General features: G+C 40.9%; 2 protein-coding genes across 2 annotated transcripts in view; both read right to left on the minus strand.

Annotated features, from left to right (window-relative positions):
• LOC124292288 (titin-like) overlaps positions 1-19,954 on the minus strand; it is a 194,577-nt gene that overhangs the window by 104,017 nt on the left and 70,606 nt on the right. The window lies entirely within an intron of this gene.
• On the minus strand, positions 4,467-19,763 carry LOC124292289 (carcinoembryonic antigen-related cell adhesion molecule 2-like). The gene is made up of 6 exons (XM_046729356.1): positions 19,731-19,763; positions 18,744-19,032; positions 6,556-6,849; positions 5,946-6,239; positions 5,275-5,565; positions 4,467-4,789 (listed from the first exon to the last, which is right to left on the minus strand). The coding sequence occupies exons 2-6, from the start codon at positions 18,745-18,747 to the stop codon at positions 4,482-4,484; spliced, it is 1,191 nt and encodes a 396-aa protein (XP_046585312.1). The 5' UTR covers positions 18,748-19,032; positions 19,731-19,763; the 3' UTR covers positions 4,467-4,481.

The following is a 19,954-nucleotide window of genomic DNA, read 5'->3' on the forward strand; positions in this document are numbered from 1 at the left end:
GAGTCCAGTCGCGTTATCCTTATTAAAAGTGCACATGAGGCAAAACAATTCCGTTAGCTACGTTCCTTATGCTTTTCACTGTGATGATACATATTTTCATGATCTTCTAATCATAAACGATTTAGAACCAGGATTATTTTATGAAGCCAGGCAATCAATACGCGCTTTCCGATTGGTTTGTCATATTATCCTTTTATAACAAGCATCGAAACAGGGACGGAGGAATCTTCTTGGAGGTTACGGAAAGGGGAGTGGTGACGATGTGAGACTCCCCAGCCTCAGGGCGTCCCAATGGCAATGTTCCACCAACGTCGCTGCATAACGATATTCTTTCATTCGGCTTAAAATGCCAATGGCCGCCTAAATGCAAAACGGCCCTCATAAAGGCAAAATTCCTGCTCACGATTCCTCAGAACTGCATGTGCGTAATTTCCAGGAACCACGTTTTCTACATGAGAGCATTTTCAGCGGAAGGTGGCGAGCACTTACGAACGTAAGCGATGAATTAAAGAGTTTCGAAGATGCATTTGTTCACTGTGAGTTGGTTCCATGTAGCGCAAACAAGTATTATAATGGAGGAACTTACATTCAATCAGAAATCTCGTATATCAATATCACCTTTGCGTTTCGATTTCGGAGTATATAGTTCTTTTAATGAGCACGTGCAGAGTGGTTATTTGCAGAATGTCTGTCTTCAGTTGGAGTCTCTCCGTTTAAGTCATAATCCACGAAACAATTCAGGTAGAGCAGACACGTCCGGCATCACTTTCACCGTTGCAGTTGCAAGTGAGATTCGCTTCAGAACATCTTCAGTAACATTTACATCTGCCAACGCTTAATTCGCAAGTGGTGAGGCAATACGCTAATAAGGCTAAGGGTCCTGTACCATGTTTGTGAAATATCTATGATGCCTTATATGAAGTCTCTAATCTAAGCAAGTCTAGCTATGTGTGGCTTTAAATCACTGCTTGAAGAAAGGCTCCTTTAGAATTTTGTTCGGTAAATATTAGCATTTCACTGGCTTAATCATATTGGAAAACACATGGCAACCTATACTTCATTGTGACTATGATTAAGATCACTGTAAAACACAAGGGTTATTTCCTTTGAGTTAACTGACAGGCTTTCGGTATCAAATATTTGGAACTCCGGCCCAAGGTGATGTTATGCTGTCTGGAAATATAGCGTTTTTGTAATGCTTTGGTTGCACTTAATGATAAGTGATTGTTAAATGTACATATGACGTTTTTGAAGGATAATCTCAGTTGACTCAGAGACTTTGCACGTTTTCCCCACTCTTTCCACACCCATCCTTCAGTTTTATGTTTGTGACATGATCTGCACACTGATAATTTAAAACAGGTATATAAATAATAACTGTTTGCAATCTTTACCCAGTTTAGTTTTCCAATTTTTAGCAATTTTCAGTTTCTATTATTTTCTGGAAATTTTGTACGGAGGTGCATTTAACAGTTTCACCCAATAACAGTAAAGCATACAGATAATACGTTTCGGTAGTTTGATAGGTTAATGGTTTACATTATATTCCATGATATTGGGATGCCAAAATGATTAACATTATTATATAATGTATAACAAATCAGACAGCAAAAGCAAAATTTAAAACGCATGAGCAACATAAATAATGTCAGGTAGTTAGCTTTTCAATAATTACAGAAACTGCTTAGTTATCTAGCTTTATGAACTAATTGCAGTCACTAGAGTTTTCTATATTTCTATAATCTACCCCAGAGATGGAAATTTGAGAAAACGTCCGTATAGGACAATATCTGTATTCCGAATCAAAAAGAGGCCATCCCAAGTAGTGGTGTGTAACGATTCATCGATAGTATCGATGTTTGCATTGTCAGCTATGCGATACGAATGCATCAATACAAAACACATTTAGGCAATACATCAGGATATTTATATCGCGAGGTCCAATGATACATCGATGTATCGCCACAAGAGACGATATATCCCGATACTACTTAAGTACTACTTAAAGTTGTAAGGAGTATTGCATTAGAATAGGAAGGGAGTCTCTTTCAAATCCTTCTGAAATTTAAAAACAAATTGAGCCTTGTAGGAATTTGTTTATATCTGTTACATGAACAAAGGAGTTGGTGTAGAAGTGAAAGAGTGTGAACATGTTTCAAAAGCTCTGTGAACTGTACAATACTTGTCTTCAAGTAAATGAAATATGCTTTAGTTGTTTGACACATAACACCATTTATTCACAACTATGAATGATGTCTTAGGTTTGTTAAGAAAGAGAACAAAGATAAGATACAATTTAGACAACAGACTTTAAGAGTTTTTTCAGTGATTCTGAATTCTACATATAAATAACATTGAATTGTTTGTGAAAGAATTGGTGTGAAACATAACTTCCCAAGGAAACTTCAGTTTCAAATTCATTTTCAGGCGTGCTGAACATGTTTGACTGAACCTTCTTCAACATGAAATGCTGAAATTGTATTAGCTCAACAGCTTTTCTTTTCTTTTCTTTTTTTTGTGTGTGTGTGTGTGTGTGTGATGTAACACAGGTTTTAATGAATTTATAACTATTTTTAAGTCACGATATGGCTGAAATATTGCCACTATGACTATAAACTTAAACTCACTCACTCACTCATGATATATCGTCTCGCCTCATTAAACTGGTATCAGAACATATGGTCTCCCACTTAGGCTACGAAACACAGCTCTAATACCAAGTATGTGCATATAAACACATTTACAACTGTTACAGAAATTTACATCGGGAATCATTAATACATTGTAATCATCCTTTTGAAAGTATAGATAGCTATGATCATGGTATGATAACTCATACAAGTGTGCACTAAAATTAGGGACCTACCGGTTCATGTCTGTGTGAACACACCTGTCTGTGTTTTATTGCAATAAGCAGTCTCTTCTTGTATGTCATACATGAGAAGTGTACCTAAGGTCAGTTATTTAATCTATAATGTAATTTCCATTGCAAAAAGTATAAACAGTATTACCTACTGATCAGAAGGCTTATCAGTACCCCACCGCCACCACCCCAGCCTATGCCTACCCTATCCCACACCCTCTTCCTCACACACATGCACACGTGCACACACCCCCTAACATACATATCGCTCTGGCCCATAGACCCAATATTTGAACCTTTTAAACAGACATCATGTGTATGTCAAGAAAGGCAGGCACGTTAATAGTGGTGCTCAGTATCACTTCGCAATGTGTTTCCTAATGATCTCCGTGCATTATGGCGTAGTCCGACTCGCTAACGAACCCGATGTGACAGTTACATTACTGAACCATTGAAATACATGTTAAAGTAGTGTTAATCATGTAACACTATATTTACCAAATACCAACGATTTACGCGTGTACTAAATATATGACAAACCTAACCCTGGTCATACGAGATTTCAAAGGTATTAAAATGCATGTCCTACAATCACAGCATTTACATATGTTACACATGCTAGAAAACACATGAAAACAATGGCCAGATTTACACACCTGTGAAATACATGTAAATACAGAGTTGAGTGTTCGTTTATTTTAACACCCCTTTAAACGTGTAAATCTGACAGCCAGATGATACGTATATTTCAAACGTTTGTTCATATGGACGCCGGATGAAACGTATATTTTCCTAACGTTAGTAAATTTGGGTAATATAGTCATTTTGTGTGGTGCTATGAAGTCACAATGGTCTGCAAAACACTGTGATAGGATTTCGCTGCACCTATGTCTCTTCGGTTGATTTGTTGGTTTGTTGTTTAACACCTCACTCAGCAATATTCCAGATATATGGCGGCGGTATGTAAATGATAAAGACAATCCAGTGATCAATATCATGAGCATTGTTCTAAGCAATTGGGATACGACGACATGTGTCAACCAAGTCAGCGAGCCTAAACACGTACCCGATTCCGCTAGTCGCCTCTTACGACAAGCATGGGTTTCTGAAGACCAATTGTAACTCGGATCTTTACGGGTCTGTCTCTTCGGAGATATTTCTATATTTCAAAGCAAGCGATATCTCCTGTTGAAGCCTGTTGATAGATGACGGAGGTGCAAATAACTGCAGCAAAACGTCGCACAGTTCTTTTCATGGGTGCACGACATTTGTTGTTTTTATAAGTAGGAAAAATATGGAAAATATCAGCACGGACTATCAATTATCCAATTGAATATTTGCAATTAGCATTACAGCCAATTGTTGAAAATGCAATATTTAACATCTGTGCGTAATCCATAGGAGCACAATTTCACCACAATATTGTCTTGTCAGTACTTGTGTGTCACACAAACTAATATCCGTGAGGGTCAACGGAATACGACCTTGCAAAAAAGAGATACAAGAGAGCAGGAACAATATACATGGTACATCCACTTCATCAAATAAAGTAATCAAATTCATGAACTACTTCCTAACAATATGCGATTACAAACAGCTGACAAACGAATCACGTAAACTACTTACACTGTACGACAACATTGACGTTGCAGCTCGTTTCATTCACAACAATTCCGACATCGTTTGAAGCAGTAAGGGTATATATACCCGCATCGCGACGGGTTATGGCCGAAATGTTCAACGACGTGTTCTGATAGCTGTTGCCTCCTGTGTACCGGTCCCCAGTCCTGTTGACCGGGGTGCCGTTGAGTTTCCAGTCTACCACGTTTGGTGGCATGACGGCGTCGATGGCGGCGGAGATTGTGATTGAAGAATGCTCGACGACCTCCAGTGTTGTGTTTGAGAGAATAATGCATTCGGGGCGATCTGTAAGCACAAATCTGACCTTTTCAATTCAATACATAGCTGATCGCTTAACCCTAAAAATGAATGAGTAGGTACAGTTCATTAGAAACTTCAGGTAACTAATTTATAAAAGAAAGCTCAACGGCGACACATGTCGAAGACGTTTATCATTAAGTTAAAATCAATGTTCAACGATATGGAACAGACTTACAAACAGTCATATCCAGCGACGAGAATGAATGAATAAGACGGTTACCTGACTTCAGTATTTATGTGTCAGTTTTATATCATATGTAATCGTAATATGTAAAAAGTATTCAACATCTGTAAACACGTTAAGTTAGTTCACTGAGGATGTGTGCACACACAATCACAGTATCATAATCATATTTCAAACTAGATTCCTGATTATATTTATAATCGCCGATTGCTTCAGGCGTTCATATTTCGAAATTCCAAAGTTTACACGCATATGTGTACTGAAATAATGACACAGCGATACTTACAGAGAACTCGAAGGAAGACAACGCAGTCATCTACACCTTCACCCACGGTGTTGTTGGCATGCATTGAGTAAAACCCAGTGTCATGCCGTTGTATGCCATCTATGGTCAGGGATGGGACCGTGTGGTTACCGCCACTGTAGTGAGAATTGTTCCTGGATATGGCGGTGCCGTTCAGTAACCAATCCATAAACCTTAGGGGAGGTAAGGACATCACTGTGACGTTTATTGTAATGCTGCTACCTTCTGTTATCTCGTATGTAGTGGGAAGTAGGAGAGTACAGCTTGGTCGGTCTGACAATGTAAGGTTAGATTTTGCAGATGAAAAATAAATTTCAATTTCAGTATTTAAGACAGAAAAGTAATTATGTTTTACATTGCTGTGTGGCTACCTTCCATTCCGAGTACAGTCTGATATGTAATGGTATTCACTTCCAGACTTCCATGACAGTGTGTATCATTTATCATCAAATACTGAGTACATTTCTTATCATCATCACGAAGCGTTAGAAAATTGAAGGTACTGCAAATGGTAGATAGCATATTCACAGAAAGTAATACCACAGTCATGAAGATATCTAATACCGTGTGTTTACTTTTTTGAATTGGAGGTCGTAGTCCAAAGACAAATTGTCAAATTACATTGAAAGTTTAACCATATGTCCGGAACGTACACTGAACTGTAAGGTTGGTACGACAGCCTGGAACCGAACGTCCAGTGTCTTTGTTTGTGACACTGATGCTGTAGCTCCCGGTGTCCTTACGGTTAGCGTTGATGAGCGTTAGGGACGGAACGTTGACGTTACCCTGGTGGAAACGTGTGTCATTTCTGTTTATGGAGTTACTCCTTTTGAACCAGTCGACACGTGACTGTTTCGGATAAGTTGTAACATTAACTTCAAAGGTATAAAGTTCAGTCTCATTGATTGTTACAGTGGGTGGGCTGAAGCAGTCTAGCTCAGGACCATCTGTAAATTAACATTACTGTGCATCAAAGACATTGAATATAGAATCATTGTCTGAAGTCGTTATGGCTCAAATTTATTTCTCTCAAACAGTCTGAAGAATAATTCAAAAATAGTTTCAAAAATTATCTAGGACAATACTGAGATAAATCCCAGTCCCCCAATTCCATAATTGTTGTATCTACGCGTGTCACGTAGCATGTCACGGAATTTTCAGATGATGTTTGTTTTCTTTGACCACATCTAAAGTCACCACTTTTAGAGCAACGTACTACATGGATCAAACAATGAAATCTTTACGTGTATCTCCTCTACTTACAGTAGACAGTGATATTACTTGTGCAGTTTGATTTTATGAGCCCACTGACGTTGTTGCTAGCCGTAAAGTTATACACCCCGGCATCATGCCTGAAACATGGACCTATAGTAAGATTTGGCATGGCGGCTGTGCCACCACTGTATCTGGGGTTGGTTTTGTTGATGGGGTTCCCCTGATGCAACCACTGGACGGAGGAGACATGAGGGTGCGCTGATACAGATACATCGAACGTTACACTCTCGTCTTCTATGACCGTCCTCTGTGTGTTCTGAAGTAAGGTACAGATCGGGGCGTCTGGAAAATAGCAAATATGTTAAGGGTTAAAGTTTCATTATTGTTTGCAGATGATGACACAAAGGCAAACACATGTATGTATGCACTCTCATATAAATATATTTTCAATAATTAGTTTATCAACTGATATTCAAAAACTAAATAGCTACCAAACTAAGCAAATCTGTTATTTCATGCAAGCGGGGACATCCAGACAGACGAGTTTACTCAAAAAGACTTAGTTAAACCCATTCAACACAGAACGCTGGAAAACCGGAGTCTCCAGACAACGGAGGCCGAAAAACCAGAGGCCCCAGACACCCCAGGTCAGAAAAATGACACATGTGTATACAGAAAATAATATAAAGCCATTTTAAAAGAATTTATTGCGTTAGTTTAAGTGTTAGTTACATTAATGGTTTCCGTCGATATCCCTACTGTTTTGGGTGTGGGGCTTCCGAGACGAAGCCCTACCCTTTAAACAGTAGGAATATTGAACCATGCACCGAGTAAACCATGAATGTAACTTACTTATACTACACTTCCGTTCGAGTTTTGATATTCTTTTTTATTATAAATAAATTTACATTCATTTGAACGGATTTTAAGAAAATGATTAATTATAAATTCCTTTTCTAGCATCTCTAGCATCTCCACTCTCATCATCTCTGCTTGAACATGTAAAGCACGAAATATTCAATCCCGGTCGCGAGTATCCAATAAACAAATCCTACCTGGTTGGGGCTGATATTGTAAACTGTTATTGTATAAAATGTTTAGTGTTATATTTAACAGCACATGCGCACTAATTCCCGAAGTTGCTCATTTCAACGCGATAGCTTTCCCGGTCAGCACGATAGCAATTTGAAGTAAGAGCCCTGAGCTTAAATCATGGAGTTTGAAGACTGGAAGAGTTTAACGCAAACTGACTCGTCGCAACATGCATTTGATCCCGACGACAAGGAGGATTTCAAATTAAAGAAGGAACAAGAAGCCCCTGACTTTGTTTACCTTTGTGATTGAAAAGGACTTGAAGCATTTCCAAAGGACTCGTATCCCAACAAACGCCGCTAAAAACACACGATGGTGTTTTACAATTTACGATACTTGGGTTGTCGCAAGGAATACTTGAGTGTGGACAGAAGGAAGGCAGACCAGTGAAGCGTCTGAGGGCCCGTATTACAGACGTGCCTTGGTACCATGTGGCGAGAATAGGATCCGGTTCTCCCAACAGAACCAGGGTATTCTCGCGCTCGAAAAGCTGTTCCCTTAAGTCTGTTGGGCAGATGGCTTCGAGGGAAATCACACTGGCCACTTGGGCAAGGTAAATTTGTAGTTTATTGTCTTCAAGCATAGCACTGAGATAAAAATCAATCTTTCACTTACATGATAATGATTACGTACGTCTCTTATAATTATCTGATTTTCTGACAAGAAATTTGAATATATGTTTTTAGGTTACTTTTAGCAACTCGTTTATGGAACGAGAAAATTTGATGAACAGCTTGTCCTGCAGCGCACTGGACACAGAAGCACAGCTGTCCGGGCGTACACGAGAACTTCTTCCGCACTTCTCTCTGACATGTTACAAAACCCACAACCAGCAAATACAGTTGCTCCTCTACCAACGTCAACAACTACAGTAACTACAGCAACAACGTCCACTTCGCCAGAAGGAAAGGCCGAGGATGGCTTAGTCCCGCCAAACAAAAAACTCTTTCTTGTGAAGTGCGCGAACGGATATGCGATCGCTATAACATTTTGATGTCAAGGAATAAACGATGTGTAACCCCTCTTGGCTTGTATGTTTTGCTTAGGACCATAAAGAGTTACAGTGAGCTAATATAGTTAATTTTTGTGGACGATGCACCTACTGTTTCATATCAAAACACAACAGCAGCCTTTATTGTTGTGTGTATGTTTACTTGAGTCCACCAGATAGCGTCAAAGTCAGTACTTTGTATGGCCACAATTGGCAGCAATTACTGCTCGGCACCGTCTCGGCACAGACTGGATAAGACTGCAATGCAATGGTCAGTTGTAGGCGCGTGTTTTGACGTTGACGTACACGTTGATCAGGTTCGTCCCATAGGTGTCCCATTGGGTTTAGATCTAGTGATCGGGCGACCATGGCAACACATTGACGTTAGAATTGCCGAGGTAGCCATTGTATGTGAAGTAGCGTCGTCAAGCTGCTACAACTTCCTCTGTCGGTCCATAATCGGAAGCATGTGATGTGCAAGGACTAAACGAATGACAAATTAAACCCGCATTCCATTTTATAGTGATTGATACCGCATGTTTTTTTCCGCTTACTTGCAAGAGCATTTTGCTTTGCATGTGTTCTTGGTGACGTTTTTTAAGAATATTTCTCCAAACGCTTCTACGAAAAGGGGAAAAGTTGTAATTGCCGCGTTTTGGCGCAGAAGCTGTATACAATCACACAAATATGACGTTTTGGAAAGACATATAACATAAGTCCATATTCTCAAAATCACATATGCGTTTCCTTTTTTTGAAGAGTGTATTTTTAGGAAATTGTTTCGCCGTACAATACCTCTCCTATTATTAATATTTTCAGTAATTATAGCGATTTCCTGCTTAAAACGTTCGGATTGACACTATTTAACCAAAAACATAAAAAAAATAAACTAGTGCCCAAAAGAAAGTATACAGTCTGTATGACCAAACTTGAAAAGAAAAGAAAAACATATTTAACTGAACATCTGTGTAATATTAATACAGTATTCAATTCTACAGCAAATAAACACCATTTCATTTCATACAAAGTCAAAAGTATCGTTTCACTGACACTGAAAGACACGTGTTATCATAGTCTGAACTTTTACACAAATAAAAATGTTTCTGCAAAATGTCATCAAATGTTGAATCAACAGTGAGTGTGGCCAACATTGGCTTCAATACACGCCAAAACACGTCGACGTATTGATGACGTAAGACGGCGAATGACGTTAGGCTTGATACATTGCCATTCCTCTAGGAGACAATGTTCCAGTTGTTGAGCGGTGACAGGTGGCACTAGTAGTCGTCTGCTTTGTCGATCCAGGTCGTCCCATAAGTTTTCTATCGGATTCATGTCGGGAGAACATTCTGGCCACGGTAGAAAAAACGATGTTAGCCTTATGCAGAATGTCGTCGGTCATTCTTGCTGTATTAGGCCTTGCGTTATTATCGTGTTTATTAACAATGCCACGTGGTGTTTCTGGATAAATGCAACACAACTGGTCGCAAGACTTCATCCCAGTATCTTCAAGCATTCAGGTTGCTATGAATAATCACAAGTCTCGTTTTGAGATCGCCGCAGATCCAACCCCACGATATCAGCCTACCGGCTCCAAACGGTCGGACTTGCTGAAGGCAATCCGGCGCTAAACGTTCACCTACTCGTCTGTTAACACGAGCACGGCCGTCGTTAGTGTAAAGGCAAAACCTACTCTCGTCGGTGAACATCACACGTCGCCAATCACGCATCTGCCAACGTCAAACTCTCCTGGTCCATGTCAACTGAAGAGTCAGATGCACTCCGCGGTAGGGTCGACGTGCTCGAAGACCATATTTTCTTAGTTGCCGGTACACTGTATGTCGACTGATAAGGTCTCCTGTCTTATAGCATCAGTGTGCACGTGCATTTCGTGTTCCATCAGAAAAAAGTCTGGGGTATTTTGGCGACGTTTAGGAGATTCGTTAATTTGTTTCGCCGTTTGTTCTTGGAAAGGATGGGTCTGTACGTGTGTGACATGGCTCAGTATGTTTTTATCACTTCATTTCTTATATTTGTGAATCTTTATGCTATAGTCTGCGGTGTATAGTTTCCTTTGAGCACTAGTTTGTCTGAAAGATATCGTGCACGAGAACGGTATCCATTGCCGTAATGTGACTGGCTGCATTAGGTAAAGTGCTTCATGTGGACCAATCACGACCCTTATTGCAGTTTGCCGCCACAAAACGTCATTAGGAACCAATTCTTATCCACTACAATCGCTTGTTAGAACTGTAAAAAAATTCCTGGCATGAAAGCAAGAGAAAGTGTCAGAATAGAAGATATAGGGGGCAGTCATTCGAAGCAGCGGCATCTGACCTCCGTCTCTTGTGCCATCAGTATAGAAAAGATAGTAGTTATCCCTCGTTTCAATAAGAGCAAGTTGATAATTTAAATAATGAGTGTCAGCATTTTTCACCAGGCTGTACACCGTTTCTTGGAGAGGTATCTCTGGCATTTTAAATTTAACAATAGTATGTATGCATGCACGCACGCACGCACAAACACAATCATAAAGCAATATAAGGTATCAAAATTGAATAGCAGTACAAATTCAGAATGAATGTAATACAAGAGCAGTGATTTCAGCATTAGAGACAATGATGTTAATATTCACCTCTCAGGAACAGTAATCCAACTTAAAAGTGAGTGAGTTTAGTTTTACGCCGCTAATTTATCGAAAGTATTGAAAATCAAAATGAAATTGTAGTTATGGTAAGGTAGATATGGTTTCGTCTTGAAAAAAAGTAGGGGGGAGGTAAGCCCCCCCCCCCCCTGTTCCTACGCCCCTGTTACATTCCTCTCTGAGCCAATAGATTGTGAAAAAGGCTCCTTGCAACAACTCCTAGATCATTCTGTCTAAATCTGGAAAAGTCTAAATATAGCACACTACTGTCCCTTACTGAATCTACAGGTACAATGTATAACGGTTGAAATATTGTGCCACAACCTAAAACACTGACTGTCATTAGATCATGTCTTTACACATAAACATTCTACTGTGCCTTCGTCCCAGTACATTATTTCGATTCTTTATGTATTGCGCTTTGACGCTGTAACTTTAAACTGACTTAACGTCAAGACCGAGGGATCTTTGTGTCACTTTTCAGAATATATTGATTTTTCTGTGCACATGCAGCCAAAGTATACAATCCTTCAACTACCAATAAGACCAGTTACTTTTCTTCGAAGGGTCAAGAGTGTGTTCTATGTGTTTACATTTACAGATTTCACCAGCTGAAAAAACTAAGATGTTTTTAAACGCAAACATTGCATTGTATCATCATTGGTGCTTAAAGCATGAAACACGTGACCGTAGTAAGTTGTAGATGTAATGACTGACTGACTGACTGAGTTTGGTTTTACGCCGCTTTTAGCAATATTCCAGCAATATCACGGCGGGGGACACCAGAAATGGGCTGCACAAATTGTACCAATGTGGGGATTCGAGCCCGGGTCTTCGGCGTGACTAGCCAACGCTTTAATCACTAGGCTACCCCGACGGGCCCTGTAGATGTAATGAAACAAACTGAACACCATGTAACCCCAGGAGGAGACAGGCATTCCCACACCAAGTAGGGGGTTGTTATGATCGGTAGTATACTAGGCAGCAAAAGAAACGTCAGTTTGGAATTTTCCTTCACAGAAACAGATAACTGAAAACTCATTTAATGTTTTGCTTGTATATTTTTGACAACATTTCCAACTTTACCTGAGCAAAGACATGCCTTCCCAAACACAGAATAGATCCCAGGAAATGGTCTAAAAAACGCAACCTGATCTCGGAGATGGTACGGTGTTCTCCATGTTTTTCATGCAACTCATGCTGCACGTGCTGTTCACAAGGACCAGCCCTATAAAATGCACCCCAAACGTGGTTGAAACATTCACATTACAACGTCAGCTGGATGCCGCGACTCACGACAGCTCAGAGGAACCAGGCGCTAGGAAAACTTGAAGCTGGCCACACTGCACAAGCCTTTGCCAATCGCTTCCAGGTCAAAGTTGGGACCATCTACAGGCTGCAAAAACCCCCCTACTGGCAGACCAAGGGTAACCACAAGACGACAAGACCGCCATGTTGTGCGACAGGATGTACAGAATTCCTTCATGCAGGCATCCGAAACAGCACGCCAGACAGTGGGAACACACGGAAGACCAATCAGTACTGATACAGTACGCCGACGTCTTAACAGCGGGAACCTCCATTGCCGTAGACCTTACCGTGGACCTATCCTCATCCTTCGTCGTCGGTGTGAACGTCTACAGTTTGCCCTACAACACCAAGACTGGCGACACAGGCAATGGATGACTGTTCTGTTCACAGATCAGAGTCAGTACTGCGTATAAACTGCAGATGGCAGAACTAGAATATGGCAACGACGTGGCCAGCGTTACTAAGACCAATGTGTTATGGAAAGAGACTCATGGGGAGGTGCAAGCATCATGGTATGGGGTGGAATAGGCCTGAACCAGAGTTTGGGCCCTGTGGTGTTCCAGAACCTTGGTATAGGGAGAGGAGGCGGCATTACAGCGGTGCGCTACATCGACCAAGCTCTCAGACTCCACGTCATACCACATTTCGCACGTCACCGGAACAACAAGTTCCAGCATGATAACGCCCGGGCCCATACTGTCAGAGCTGCACGGGACTTCCTTCAGCACAACGTGTCAACATTATGCAGTGACCAGCCCTTGTCCTGATTTGAACCCAATTGAACATCTTTGGGATAAGTTTCAGAGGAGACTCAATAATGTCATACCAAGGCCGAACACAGCCGAGTTATTGCGCCAGGCCTTTCTCAGAGTGTGGTTGCAGGTGCCAAAGGCCTTCATCAATCGATTGGTGCACTCCCTGCATACACGCTGTGCTGCAGTTATTGCCGCTCGTGGTGGTCACACTAGATACTGAAAGTCAAGAGTCTGAATGAACTGCAAACGTTCACGTAATGTCTTGAAATTCTGCTGATGTGTCAAGATATTGTACACTAAAAATGTTTTTGATCCGCTAATTATGTCTATTTCTGTATTGATGTGATTACAGTACCAATCTAATTTTTAATTCGTACCGACGTTTTTTTTGCTGCTGAGTATAAATGCCTATGAACCTTTTAGTCCACATCATCACAAGCCATGCCAAGAGTTGAGAGGTTCACATGGTACAGATGATTTGTACACGATGTACAGCATATGCCAATAAGCACACACATTGTTCTTCACACATTTTGTTGTTGGCCATTTGTGTACGAAATTGGCTATGATCAAGTAAGCCATGACAAATGAGAAGGCAGAGGGATACTGACATTACTTGACACTTTAGCTTTTATAAATGAGGCCAAAGAGTCTCTTACGATACAATTGTGTACTTTGCAGATGTTGGGGAAAATTATCTGTCTGGTATCCATGGGTACAAAACAGAAGCAAAACGAAATACAGTTTCACTAGGGATGACGACCAAAGGGTGGTTTAGATCCGGAATTAGCAGCCTTTGAACCGACTGTGCCAAACCTTTTGTAATGTTCATGTCCCGTTATGTTCCCATCCCTCTCAAGAGTGATTGCCTGCTGAAAAAGACAATGTCACGTGTGGAAACTTGATGATCGCTCATGATCCTATCATGTGCTTTATCGGTATGTTTCAGCAGAAATGCTTTCCGATCTTCAAGGCTGTTTTCCCTTCACTTTGCCTCAAGAGTAGCCAAGAATCATAATCTCCTATTGGAACCCTATCCGTTTGAGAGATTCTTGGTGGCAGTCAGATAGTCAAATTTGTCCCTTGTCATCAACAGAGGATACTAGCTACGTGGTATCTTGCAAACAAAGCTGCATGTTCATGCATTAGATTTGGATGTTTCACGTAAGAAGGGAAGATATTGCACTCTACAATGCAGTGTTCATGGAGTACATTAGAAGTAATAATCTGCTAAATATTCCCCTTTTCGCTCTCCAGCACCCAGGTACAAGAAGACACTACACCACTGACAGTGTCTGATCTAAAGACATCAGTGAGCTCTTACTCAGAGACAGATCCAAGATTTTGGAAAAGGGGTGTGGATGGGTGTGCACATAAATCATGAAATCCAAAGGTAAGGGGAAATGCTCAACACTGAAATTACGGGAGGGCAGGGGAAGGGGGTGTGAAATAAGAAGTCTAACCACTAACAAGGTGACTGAACAACTACCACCCCACCCCCACCACCCAAACACACACACCCAGCCCCCACCCCCAAACACACACCCCACACACACACACACACACACGCAGAGAGTTACTGCCTAAGTTCTCAAGACAATGAACTTGACAATGTAAGGGCGTTGTTCGTAACAGAACATGCTCCCAGTAAAATATTTACAAAGATCAACTTGAACTTGAACAACAGTCAGTCTCAGATCTGAGTTGATTTACTGCCAAGAAGGTGTGGTTGAACGGACAAACTCCTGTATCTTCATCTTTGCAACCTGTGATTTGTGACTGCTGGGGATGACAAACATGAGAGCACTGAGTGCGGAATGCCGTTTGGTGTGCACACTGCACTGGGAACCATATGACCTCTTCTAAATCTTGTCGTGTATAACAACGAAAATATATATAATACTGCAACTAAACCATGAGCAAAATATTCTTTGCCAAAATGAAAACTATTCTTTCGTTAAATTCGATCCCACAATAGAAGTAGTGAGTGGATTTATTTTTTTAAAGAAAAGACACCCCAACGTGTCAGATCAAAAGAAATCATTAGCGTAACCTCCGTCGCCTCATGGACTGCAGAACCTGTCGGAACACACTGATTGGAAGTGATTGCCATTAATCAAGTTCTTACAAGGTCTAGGTGGATTCATCTGCTGCTTCGCTGGTCCACTCGGCTCATCCCAATGTACTCGATCGAGTTCAAGTCTGGGAAATGGGAAGGCCAGTCTATGACATCATCGCCGGCGTCTTGTAAGTTGCGCGTCATAAATGCGTAGCGTTGTGATGTTTTGCATGGATGGCAGAAGGGCTGGGGGTTTCAAAACTGAATGTCAATAGGGTTCCCCTGGACCAAGACCAACTGAGGGCGACCGTTGGCACAAAGTCATTACCCTGCCCCCTCCATTACCCTTCCGCATACAACGCTGTGCGTGGCGTTTGCTAGTTTGAAGTTCTCCCCTCCTACGTCACACCTGTACCCATCCATCGGCAAAGCGCAATGTGAAGCGTAACTCGTCAATCCTGGTCCAGTAATTGGTTAGGCGTGATGTAGACTGAACTGCAAAAGAAAAGAAAATATGCACTTGGGTCCATACTCTGCGAAATGCCTGATCGAGTCCAGCCACAGTTGTCGGCCTTGGTTGCAGGTCATTAAGCCTCCTTTGAATCTCGTCCCAAAAGTGTTGTATTGGACCTTAATCCGGACTGGTTGCAGGGTTTGGATGCCATGTTGTCTTAGGAAGTCCAATGTAGCAGTGTGGGCACCTGTGTTGTGTTGCTGGAAGATGTGATTTCTGTAGTGTCCAAAATGTGGTACAACGTGGGTCTTATGACTTGGTCAGTATAGCGAACAGTTGTCACGTCATTTCCTTGACCGAGATTCAGGGGCCTACTCTCTGGTTCAGACCGATTGCACCCCACACCAATATGCATTGACCACCCCACAAGTTTCTTAAAATGATTGGCTATCCTCCGTGCAGTCTGGCCAACTTGCAATCGTCCCAAGGATTGGTCCCTCTCATCTCTCGTAAGTCGTGGTACGGCGATTGTGTCAACACAGGAAATATTTCAGGCGAGTTTGGGACTCGCTTTCATTGGTAGGGTTGTCACGATCTGCACGTGCATTTTTATTTTCACGGATATCATTCGGAACCTTTTATCCTGTCTGTCTTTTTAGGTGTGTTTGGTCGATATGTTTTTTCATCAGAAAACACACTGATGTTGGTAATAACTGTCAAATTGGATTGAAAAACATGTTAAAAAAACGGTACAATCATAATATCAACACTAGAAGACAAGACATTCTTTTTTTATTTATCTAAAGGCATTCTGGTTTTTTTATCTATCTGATATTTATGACTGAACACCTGTGCCATTTTGGACATTTTGTGCGTGCGCGCGCGCGCACACACACACACACACTAACACACACACACACACACACTAACACACACACACTAACACACACTAACACACACACACTAACACACACACACACACAGAGTTTTATTTACAGGATTTCCATTTTGTCACTGCATGAGTGTATTGTGTTACTATCGGATGTAAACTGAACAAGAATATGTCGAACAATATTCATGTTATGTTTGTGACCTCCACTGACATAACACTGTCAAGCAGAAATGACAACGGTAGAAGAGTCTGTATCGAAACATCGCTCTCACGAAATATAATAACTTGTTATTCATAAAGTTTAACCCTAGTTCACATGTAGAAGTACCACAAAAGCAACATCCGCTTCACTCAGCAATAGTCCAGCTATATGGCGGCAGTCTGTAAATAATCGAGTCTGGAACAGACAATGCAGTGATCAACAGCATCAGCATCGATTTACGCAGTTGGGATACGATGACATGCATCAAATCAAGTCATCGAAGATCAATTTTTGCCCTGATCAATTTTAACCCTTATGTTCGTGGGTGGTTTGATGGGTTGAATGTATTACATGTTATATGCTATTCACAAGGCAGCGCTGTAAGATAGGAATGATTAGTTGAGTTACACATCGACCAAACAATTAATCAATAATGGACGTTTTCCAATGCAGACGGAAGACGCCCATATTTTAAAGGTGATCACTTACAATTATTGTTCAAGGAGTATCCGTTAATATGTTGATTGACTGATTTCTTTTTCGTTTCCGAATTGTTTTATAGAACCTTAGACATCATGAAAATAATTGACACGTGTGCAATCTCAGCTAACCAATGAGACGTCACGCATATGTGGGGCACCGGAAACAAACTTACGTGACCAGTTGTAAAATGAACATAAGTTATAATATCCCAAACTGTCATATATATTTTACAGTATGGGTATTTCATTAATACACGTGACATCGCACACGTTTCTATGTCGGCTGCATTTGATTGGGATATGTTCTCTTTATGTGGATCAACGGACATATGGAATCCTGCGAAAACGCTACTCCATGATGTCATACATATTACTTGTGTCCCTTGAATACGATTACATTCGAGCCGAAGACCTGTAATCCCCATTGGTACAATGTGTGATTTCAAGTCCCCGCCGTGATGTTGCTAGAATATTGCTAAAAGCGGCGTAAAACGTCAGTCAGTCAGTCATTTATTTTATCTTTGCAAAATACCAAGTATATGACTGACGTATATATAACATGTGTCATGTTCACTCATGCGACACACAAAGACGCCCACATTTTTCAATCACTTCCAAGACAATACTTTATTTCTGTTGATCAGTGTGAGAATAAACCCTTGTACTTGTGGTTGGTGCTGCATACATCGCGAACGTGTTCAGATTGATGAGATGCCATTCGGGAATGCAAGGCAACAGGTAGTCCTTGGGCATTGTCAGAGTTAAGTGCCACTCACGCAGTTGTTGGACATAGCGTTTACTTATATTTCCTTTTTCATAATAGCACGGAAGTTGGACTCCTGGGGTAGTCTCGGGAGCGAGTAGCGAGGAAAACACGAGTGTGAAATGGGACCAGCAAACATGACAGGATGTATCTGAATGTATCTTAAAGAAGAATAAAGCTAATAATGTAACACAAGTGACCATATATTACAGGGCAATATCGCACGTCAACACCTTGGCATTGTTATCAAGATACCGGATTCAGGTCTCTAGATTCATTGATGATCTCATGCAAATGATGTGCTGATTCATTGATGATCTCAGGTACAATGATGCAGTGGCCCGCTCGGTATTTACGAAAACCAGCATAATCTATTATAGTCTAAACGCAATGGGTTGACAAAAAAAGTCTTATCCAGGAGTTTAATGTGCACTGGTATGTATTGAATCAAAGAACAAGTGAGACAACGTATTCTTGTGAATTCCGGGGTAGCTTCAACGTACGCGTGTACGGTACTATAATGGTCATGTATACAAAATATCGGTTCCCAATTGCGCACGGATGCACGCACAGAAACACACATATACTTACACATAACATCAACCTTGGTGGCGGTACTCTTGAGTGCTCCTCGCGCATTCCTGGCGTAGATCTGGTATGTCCCGGACTGGCTTCGTGTGACACCTTGGAGAGTGAATGTACAATTACGAGCTACCTCTTTGCATGTGCAGTTCACTATTGATGTCACGGGTACATCGTTCCTGATCAATGTAGTGTAATCTGCATTGGGAACAGATAATGCAAAGTGCAGTTATCTGAACCGTGTCCCCTTCTGGTACATGGATTGGGTTACCATTGGTGATGTTCATCACAATGTTACCTGCAAAACACAAATGGTTTAAGATCACCGGAAGACAAGTCATAACTTTAATGATAGCTACATACTGAACATGATGGTGCAATGTAGCCTGTGCATATTTCAAGCAAGCAGGACATCGATTGGCAAGTACGCCGATGGCAATATCATCCCTATCCAAATGGTACTGAGCCGCAGTTATCGAAACCCATTTTTGTTTGGATGGCATATGGTATTAACATTGTCCTGTGTACTTTGAATCAGACAAAGAACAAAACAAAGCTTCTATCCTCGTGATTCCAACTAAGTCAGCAAAGTCTTACCTAAACTCATTAAAAGACAAATAAGGAAGCAGGAAAGGCCCCACACAGTAACGGTGCAGTGGTTATCAGATGCTGAAGAGCCACAAGAGCATCAAGGTATACAGAAATGTGATCCAAATGCATTTACTAATCTGATCATCCACACAAAGATAAATGTGAACCCTAGAAAAGGGTATCCGATGACCACCAGTTTAAGTTTCGTCTCATTGTGTGCTTTTTGGCAAACTAAATCTTAATAATCTTTAAAAATAGATAAAAACAGGATAAAACCCTGACACGTTAGCATGGAAATGAAAGAATCCGGAAAAGTGAAACGAAGGTTTAAAATTACTTGAACCTGTGGGCATTTTGAAAAGTAGAGATGCTATAAAAGAAATTAGTTGTGAGAAACATACTTACTTTTTCCACTCTGTGCTACCTGTGCACTGGCAGCTGTAGAGACAAAAATGATGAATTTAATTCACTTTTATGTAGATTCTCTTTGAATGACAAATAGAACTGCTACTACACGTGAAGGTGAAAATTTATGGGTGTCTACTTCTGTCATATGAGAAACATGTCGATTTGGAGTATATTCTTAGTCCTAAATCAATGGCATACACATGGATGAAGGAGTTCCTCAT

This window comes from Haliotis rubra, unplaced genomic scaffold, assembly GCF_003918875.1.
Source record: "Haliotis rubra isolate DU_JTF1 unplaced genomic scaffold, ASM391887v1 Scf511, whole genome shotgun sequence".
Lineage (NCBI taxonomy): Eukaryota > Metazoa > Mollusca > Gastropoda > Lepetellida > Haliotidae > Haliotis > Haliotis rubra.

Bases quoted from the DNA above. Each gene is read 5' to 3' on its own strand.
- LOC124292289 (XM_046729356.1), bottom strand. The intron at 6,240-6,555 runs GTAAGTAGAGGA...GTTAATTTACAG, and splicing joins AAGTAATATCACTGTCTACT to ATGGTCCTGAGCTAGACTGC. The intron at 5,566-5,945 runs GTACGTTCCGGA...TTACATTGTCAG, and splicing joins TACCAACCTTACAGTTCAGT to ACCGACCAAGCTGTACTCTC.